The sequence below is a fragment of the Echinops telfairi genome, unplaced genomic scaffold (assembly GCF_000313985.2).
Source record: "Echinops telfairi isolate 266 unplaced genomic scaffold, ASM31398v2 ScPeMD7_408;HRSCAF=789, whole genome shotgun sequence".
NCBI classification, from domain to species: Eukaryota; Metazoa; Chordata; class Mammalia; order Afrosoricida; family Tenrecidae; genus Echinops; species Echinops telfairi.
In genome coordinates, this window is record NW_022104306.1 from 286,663 (window position 1) to 296,274 (window position 9,612).

Consider the following 9,612-nt stretch of genomic DNA (forward strand, 5'->3'; position numbering starts at 1 on the left):
TATAAATGTAGGCTCATAGATCTATTTCCCCATCCTCATATAATATATTTGTATATGTACATGTCTTTATCTAGAGCTCTATAAATACCCTTTGGATAAAGGCTTTTCTACATTCATCGCATGCATGGGGTTTCTCTCCAGCATAAGTTCGCTGATGAACAATGAGTTCCATCTTCCTGATAAAGGCTTTCCCACATTCATCATACACAAGGTTTTCCAGTATGAGTTCGCTGATTAAGAGTGGTTCTTCTTTCAGCCAAGTGATTTTCCAAAGTAACCACATACACGGGGTTTCTTCTCTGTGTGAAATACCTGATGTGCTGTAAGGTATTGTTTCTGGCTGAAAGCTTTACCACACTCATCACATATAAAGTTTTTGTGCTGTATGAGTACACTGATCAACAGTGAGGCTCCTCTTCCAGACGAAGACTTTTCCACATTCATCAAATACACAGGGTTTCTCTCTCCAGTATGAATTCGCTGATAAACAATGAGGTTCCTCTTCCAGATGAAGGCTTTCCACACTCATCACATACATAAAGTTTCTCTCTTCGGTATGAGTTCACTGATGATCACTGAAAACAATCTTCCAGACGAAGGCTTTTCCACAATCATCACATTCATAGGGTTTCTCTCCAGTGTGAGTTGGCTGATGGACAGTGAGGGTCTTTTTCCTGAGAAAGGCGTTTCCTCATTCAACGCATACATATGTTTTCTCACCATTGTGAGTTTGCTGATGAACAGTGAGTTTCTTCTGCTTTCCGCATTTATCACATATACAGGTTTTTCTATATTCAACACATATATATGGTTTCTCTCCAGTATGAATTCACTGGTGAACAGTGAAACCATTCTTCCTGGTAAAGGCTTTTCCACTTTCACGACATACATAGGCGTTGTCTCCATTATGAGTTCACTGATGATCAGAGAGCTTAGTCTTCCAGGTAAAGGCTATTCCACATTCACCACATGCATGGGGTTTCTTTCCTGTGTGAAATGGCTGGCATACTGTAAGGTATTGTTTCTGAGTGAAAGTTTTACCAAACTCATCGCATACATTAGGGCTTTCTCCAGTGTGAGTTCACTGATGAACCGTAAGGTCTATATTCCTGATAAAGGCTTTTTCACATTCACCACATACATAGGGCTTCTCTCTAGTGTGAGTTTGCTGATGATCAGTGCGCTTACACTTCCAGATAAAGGCTTTTCCACATTCACCACATATATCGGGTTTCTCTCCATTATGAGTTCGCTGATTATCAGTGAGCTTACTCTTCCTGATAAAGATGTTTCCGCATTCACCACATCCATAGGGTTTCTCTCCATTATGGATTCGCTGACGATCAGTGAGCTTACTTTTACAGGCAAAGGCTTTTCCACATTTGCCACATACATGGGTTTTCTTTCCTGTGTGAAATGTCTGGTGTGCTGTAAGGTATTGTTTCTTGGTGAAAACTTTACCACACTCATTGCATTTATAAGGTTTTTCTCCAGTGTGAGTTCGCTGATGATCAGTGTGGTTCTTCCAGATAAAGGTTTTTCAATATTCAACACAGACATGGGGTTTCTTTCCTGTGTGAAATATCTGATGTTCTATAAGGCATCACTTCTGGCTGAAAGCTTTACCATACTCAACACATACATAAGGAGTTTCTCCAGTATGAGTTCGTAGATGAGTTTTGATATGGGCTATATGAGTGAAGCCTTTGCCACATTCACCACATACACAGGGTTTCTCTCCAGTGGGAGTTCATTGATAAGCAATGAAAACACTGTTTCAGATAAAGGTTTTTCCACATTCACCATATACATAGTGTTTTCCCCTTGTATGAGTTCGCCGATGAATAGTGAAAACATTCTTCCAGGCACGGGCTTTTCCATATTCATCATATACATAAGGTTTCTTTCTCGTATGAGTTCGCTGATGAACAGTGAGTTCCGTCTTACTGATAAAGGCTTTCACACATTCATCACATTAATGGAGTTTCTCTCCTGTAAGAGTTCACTTATGAGCAGTGAAGCCCATCTTCCTGATAAAGGCTTTTCCACATTCATGGCATACATGGGGTTTCTCTCCAGTATGAGTTCTCTGATGAGCAATGAGTTCCATCTTCCTGATAAAGGCTTTCCCACATTCATCACACACATAAGGTTTCCTCCAGTATGAGTTCGCTAATTAAGAGTGGTTCTTCTTTCAGCCAAAGGATTTTCCAAGGTCACCACATACATGGGGTTTCTTCTATGTGTGAAATACCTGATGTGTTGTAAGGCATCACTTCTAGCTGATAGCTACACCACACTCGGTACATACATAAGGGGTTTCTCCAGTATGAGTTCGCTGATGATCAGTGAAAACATTCTTCCAGATGAAGGCTTTACCACACTCACTGCATACATAGGTTTACTCTCATGTATGAGTTTGCTGATGAACACTGAGTTTCTTCTGCCCTTCCACATTCACAAAGTATATAGGGCTTTCCATATTCACCACATATATAGGGTTTCTCTCCATTATGATTTCGCTGATGAGCAGTGAAATCATTCTTCCAGGTAAACGCTTTTACACATTCATCACACACACAAGGTTTTTCTCCAGAATGAGTTCTCTGATCAGTGAGCTTACTCTTCCAGGTAAAGGTTTTTCCACATTCACCACAGACATATGGTTTCTTTCCTGTTTGATATATATGATATGCTGTAAGATATCACTTCTGGCTGAAAGCTTAACCACACTCACTACATACATAAGGAGTTTCTCCAGTAGGAGTTCATAGATGAGTTTAAGATGTGTTACCTGAATGAAACCTTTGTGACATTGACCACATTCATAGAATTTCTCTCCACTATGAGTTTGCTGATGAGCAGTGAGATCAATGTTCCTTTTAACACCATGCGCACACTCAGTGCATGCACAGGAGGTCCCTGCCACATGAGTTTTCTGAAGCCACTTGAGATATGATTTACTGTGATAACCTTTGCCACATTCCAAGCATGTATATGTTTTTTGTCCTTTATGTGCTGTTCGATAATGTGCAGTGAGTGTGAATAATTTGTCGAATTCTTGCCCACACTGACTGGATTCATAGGTCTTATCTAGAATATGAATGAACTGACGCTCACAGAAGAAAGACTCTTTGAAGAAGGTTTTCCCACATTTATCACCTCTGTGTGGTTTCTCAATTTTGTCAGATTCCTGATGCTGAACGCATTGTGACTTCATACTACTGGATTTTTCACACCCCATAAAGCCTTTTCCACAATCACCGCACACATCCGGTTTCTCTGCAGTATGAATTCACTGATGAACAGTGTGCTCATTCTTCCAGGTAAAGACTTTTCCACATTTACCATATAAATGGGGTGTCTCTCCAGTATGAGTTCACTGATGAACGGTGAGCTCCATCTTCCTGATAATGGCTTCAACACATTCATCACATAGATGGGATTTCTCTCCAGTAGGAGTTTACTTATGAGCAGTGAGGCAGATATTCCTGATAAAGGCTTTTCCACATTCATCGCATACATAGTGTTTGTGTCCAGTATGAGTTCGATGATGAAGAGTGAGGTTACTGTACCAGGTAAAGGCTTTTCCACACTCACCACAGACAAGGGGTTTCTTTCGTGTGTGAAATCTCTGATGTGCTGTAAGGTATTGTTTCTGGCTGAAAGATTTACTACACTCACCACATACATAAGGTTTTTCGCCAGTATGAGTTTGCTGATGAACAGTGAGGCTCCTCTTCCAGACGAAGGCTTTTCCACATTCATCACATACATAGGGTTTCTCTCTCCACTATGAGTTCACTGATGATCACTGAAAAAAAAATCTTCCACACGAAGGCTTTTCCACATTCATCACATACATAGGGCTTCTCTCTCTAGTATGAGTTCGCTGATAAACAATGAGGTTCCTCTTCCAGACGAAGGCTTTTCCACATTCATCACATACATAGGCTTTCTCTCTCCAATATGAGTTCACTGATGATCACTGAAAATAATCTTACAGAAGAAGGCTTTCCCACAATCATCACATTCATAGGGTTTCTTTCCAGTGTGAGTTGACTGGTGGTCTGTGAGGTTCTTTTTCCTGAGAAAGGCGTTTCCACATTCAACGCATACGTACGGTTTTTCAACAATATGAGTTTGCTGATGAACAGTGAGTTTCTTCTGCTTTTCCACATTTACCACATATATAGTTTTTTCTATATTCACCACATATATAGGGTTTCTCTCCAGTATGAATTCGCTGATGAACAGTGAAACCATTCTTCCTGGTAAAGGCTTTTCCTCTTTCACGGCATACATAGGGGTTGTCTCAAGTATGAGTTCACTGATGATCAGTGAGCTTACTCTTCCAGGTAAAGGCTTTTCCACATTCACCACATACATGGGGTTTCTTTCCTGTGTGAAATGTCTGACATATTGTAAGGTATTGTTTCTGAGTGAAAGCTTTACCAAACTCAACGCATACATTAGGTTTTTCTCCAGTGTGAGTTCACTGATGAACAGTAAGGTCCATATTCCTGATAAAGGCTTTTCCACATTCACTACATACAGACGGTTTCTCTCCAGTATGAATTCGCTGATGATCAGTGCGCTTACACTTCCAGATAAAGGCGTTTCCGCATTCACAACATCCATAGGGTTTCTCTCCATTCTGAATTGGCTGACGATCAGTGAGCTTACTTTTCCAGGTAAAGGCTTTTCCACATACGCTACATACATGGGGTTTCTTTCCTGTGTGAAATGTCTGGTGTGCTGTAAGGTATTGTTTCTTGGTGAAAACTTTACCACACTCATCGCATTTATAAGGTTTTTCTCCAGTGTGACTTCGCTGATAATCAGTGAGGTTCTTCTTCCAGATAAAGGATTTTCAATATTCACCACAGACATGGGGTTTCTTTCCTGTGTGAAATACCTGATGTGCTATACGGCATCACTTCTGGCTGAAAGCTTTACCACAGTCAACACATACATAAGGTGTTTCTCCCGTATTAGTTCCTAGATGAGTTTTGATATGTGCTATATGAGTGAAACCTTTGCCACATTCACCACATACACAGGGTTTCTCTCCAGTGGGAGTTCACTGATAAGCAATGAAAACACTGTTCCAGATAAAGGCTTTTCCACATTCACCACATACATAGGGATTTTTCCTTGTATGCGTTCACTGATGAATAGTGAAAACATTCTTCCAGGCACAGGCTTTTCCATATTCATCACATAAATAAGGTTTCTTTACCATATGAGTTCGCTGATAAACAGTGAGTTCCATCTTCCTGATAAAGGCTTTCGCACATACATCACATAGATGGAGTTTCTCTCCAGTAGGAGTTCACTTATGAGCAGTGAGGCCCATCTTCCTGATAAAGGCTTTTGCACATTCATGGCATACATGGGGTTTCTCTCCAGTATAAGTTCCCTGATGAGCAATGAGTTCCATCTTCCTGATGAAGGCTTTTCCACATTCATCACACATATTAGGTTTTCCTCCAGTGTGAGTTCGCTGATTAACACAGTGGTTCACCTTTCAACCAAAGATGTTTCCAAAGTCACCACATACACCGGATTTCTTCCCTGTGTGAAATATCTGATGTGCTGTAAGGCATCACTTCTAGCTGATAACTACACCACACTCGCCGCATACAAAAGGAGTTTCTCCAGTTCGCTGATGGTGAGTGAAAACATTCTTCCAGATGAAGGCTTTTCCACATTCAATGCATACATATGGTTTATCTCCTGTATGAGTTTGCTGATGAACAGTGTGTTTCTTTCACCTTTCCGCATTCACAAAGTATACAGGGTTTTCCTTATTCACCACATATATAGGATTTCCCTCTAGTATGTATTCGCTGGTGAGCAGTGAAACCATTCTTCCAGGTAAAGGCTTTTCTGCATTAATCGCACACATAGGGTTTTTCTCCAGGATGAGTTCTCTGACGATCAGTGAGCTTACTCTTCCAGGTAAAGGTGTTTCCACATTCACCACAGACATGGGGTTTCTTTCCTTTGTGAAATATCTGATATTGCTTCTGGCTGAAAGCTTTGCCACACTCACTACATACATAAGGAGTTTCTCCAGTAGGAGTTCGTAGATGAGTTTTGAGATGTGCTACCTGAATGATGTCTTTGTGACATTGACAACATACATAGGATTTCTCTCCAGTATGAGTTCGCTGATGAGCAGTGAGATCAATGTTCCTTTTACCACCTTTCAGACACTCAGTGCCTGCACAGGAGGTCCCTGCCACATGAGTTTTCTGAAGCCACTTGAGATATGATTTACTGTGATAACCTTTGCCACATTCCAAGCATGTACATGGTTTTTGTACTTTATGTGCTGTTCGATAATATTCAGTGAATTTGAATACTTTATCGAATTCTTGCCCACACTGACTGAATTCATAGGTCTTATATAGAATATGAATGAACTGATGCTCACAGAGGAAAGACTCCTTGAAGAAGGTTTTCCCACATTTTTCACCTATGTGTGGTTTCTGAATTTTGTCAGATTCCTGATGCTGAATGCATTATGACTTCATGCTACCGGATTTTTCATACCTAATAAAGGCTTTTCCACATTCACCACATACATAAGGTTTCTCTCCAGCATGAGTTCATTGATGAACAGTGAGCTTACTCTTCCAGCTAAAGGCTTTTCCACATTCACCACAAACAGAGGGTTTCCCTCCAGTATGAGTTCGCTGATGATCAGTGAGCTTTCTCTTCCAGGTAAAAGATTTTCTACATTCACCACATATATGGGGTTTCTTTCCTGTGTGAAATTTCTGTTTTGTTGTATGGTATTGTTTCTATCTGAAAGCTTTACAACACTCATCACATACATAAGGTTTTTCACCCGTATGAATTTGCTGATGAACAGTGAGGCTCCTCTTACAGACGACGGCTTTTCCACATTTTTCACATACATAGGGTTTCTCTCCAGTATGAGTTCGCTGATGATCACTGAAAACATTCTTCCAGATGTAGGCTTTTCCACATTCACTGCATACATAGGGTTTATCTCCTGTATGAGTTTGCTGATGAACAGTGATTATCATCAGCCTTTCCAAATTAACCACATATATAGGGTTTTCCATAGTCACCGTATATATAGGGTTTCTCTGCAGTATGAATTTGCTGATGAGCAGTGAATCCATTCTTCCAGGTAAAGGCTTTTCCACATTCACCACATATATGCAGTTTCTTTCCTCTGTGAAATGTCTGATGTGCTGTCAGATATTGTTTCTGAGTGAAAGCATTACCACACTCATCACATACATAAGTTTTTTTCTCCAGTGTGATCCGCTGATGATCAGTGAGGTTCTTCTTCCAGATAAAGGTTTCTCCACATTCACCACAGACGTGGGGTTTCTTTCCTTTTTGAAATATCTCATATGCTGTAAGGCATCACTTCTGGCTGAAAGCTTTACTACAGTCAACACATTCTTAAGGAGTTTTTTCAGTATGTGTTTGTAGATGAGTTTTGAGATGTGCATCTGAATGGAGCCTTTGCCATATTCACCACATACATACGGTTTCTCTCCAGTGTGAGTTCGCTGATGAGAAGTGAAAACAATCTTCCAGGTAAAGGCTTTTCCACATTCACCACATGCATAGGGTTTCTCTCTAGTATGAGTTTGCTGATGATCAGTGAGTGTATTCTCCCAAGTAAGCGCTTTTCCACATTCACCACATACATAGTGTTTCTTTCCTGTGTGAAAAGTCTGATGTGCTATTAGGTATTGTTTCTGAGTGAAACTTTACCACCCTCATCGCAAACATAATGTTTTTCTCCAATATGATTTCGCTGTTGATGAGTAAGGTTCTTCTTCAAGATAAAGGTTTTTCCACATTCACCACAGACATGGGGTTTCTTTCCTGTGTGAATTATCTGATATGCTGTAAGGTTTCTCTTCTGGCTGAAAGCTTTACCACACTCACCACATACATAATGAGTTCGTAGATGAGTTATGAGATGTGCTATCTGAATGAATCCTTTGCTACATTCACCACCTACATAGGATTTCTTTCCAGTATGATTTTGCTGATGAACAACAGTGAGATCACTATTCCTGTTAAAGCCTCTCTCACATCCACTGTAAACACAGAGTATCCCTGTCACATGAGTTTTCTGATGTTCCTTGAGATATGATTTGCTGTGATAAGCTTTGGCCCATTCCAAGCATGTATATGGTTTTTGTCCTTTATGTGCTATTCCATAATGTGCAGTGAATTTGAATACTTTGTCGAATTCTTGACCACACTGACTGCATTCATAGGTCTTATGTAGAATATGAATGAACTGATGCTCACAGAGGGAACACTCCTGAATAAAAGTTTTCCCACATTGGTCACTTATGTGTGGTTTCTCAATTTTGTCAGATTCCTGACGCTAAATGCATTGTGACTTCATGGTACTGGTTTTTCCACGCCTGATAAAGGCTTTTCCACATTTACCATATACATAGGATTTCTCTCCAGTATGAAGTCGCTGATGAACAATGAGCTTACTCATCCTGGTAAAGGCATTTGCACATTCAACGCATACATAAAGTTTCTCTCCAGTATGAGTTCACTAATGAACAGTGAGCGCGTTCTTCCAGTTAAAGGCTTTTCCACATTCACCACATACATAGGGTTTCTCTCCAATTTGAATACGCTGATGATCAGTGAGCTTACTCTTCCAGGTAAAGGATTTTTCACTCAGGGAATTCCATTTGAGTGCAAAATTGTTCTTGTTCAATATCGAGAAAAGTTTTCTGACTTCCATTGAACACAACTGACTTCTTTATTTTGCTGCTACTGTTCTGATTTAATGCCAGAATGAATAAATCTGATTTTACAATTTTGCATGTAAGCCTAATAGCTCATAATTTTCCTTTAGAGGAAATTACTTTTGTGCTGATGAATAGTTTCCAATGTGTTAAATTTATAGCATTGTTCAGTTCTGTTCCCCCAGGTATAATGGCTTCCTGTCTCAAAGACCTGAATGTGAGCATGCCCTCTATCCTTAAGCAGCTTCCAACTTCCTGTAAGGGCTGAGGGGGGCTTTGGCAAGTACAATGGCAACCCCTAGTTCTGCCTCTAGCTACCTAATAGCATCTGTGTACAAATAAGAAATGGGTTTTGAAGAGTGTGAGGTAATGAAAATACTCTGGGGTGGACCTGACCTTTTCAAGGAACTCCATACTGCCCAGTCCTCAACAAACAGGATATATAAGAGCCTCACTCAGGGCAGGAACAATGCTGGGCTTAGAAATGCTTTTGATTTTCCTTTGACCATTCACAGACACCTCTTAGGAAAAATGATCTTTCATTGCAGACTAACACACAAAAGAGTTCAAAAGAATTATCCTACAATAGTCTTAGAAGAAACAAAAGAGCCTCTATTGATAAGCACAGGGTTTCCTCCGATGCAAATTCGTCTTCAGGCACTAGGTTAAAATCTCAGCCTTGGGCAGTGAAGGCTATCAGTTCTCTTCAGACAGGCCTGTGGGTTCCTTGGGAAAGCACAGCCGTGGTCTAATATGCTATTGCTATGTGTTCTCTTGTGTCTGGTGACCATTCCCTGAGGTGAGGGTCTCAGATATCAGTGCTGAATCTATGGGG

General features: G+C 40.4%; 1 protein-coding gene across 1 annotated transcript; it reads right to left on the reverse strand.

The window, feature by feature from the left end:
• Positions 1-1,081: 1,081 nt before the first annotated feature.
• Positions 1,082-3,220, reverse strand: LOC105979927 (putative zinc finger protein 876). Its single transcript, XM_045291720.1, has 2 exons — positions 2,624-3,220; positions 1,082-1,522 (listed from the first exon to the last, which is right to left on the reverse strand). Exons 1-2 carry the CDS (start codon positions 3,218-3,220, stop codon positions 1,082-1,084), a joined length of 1,038 nt encoding a protein of 345 aa, XP_045147655.1.
• Positions 3,221-9,612: the final 6,392 nt, after the last annotated feature.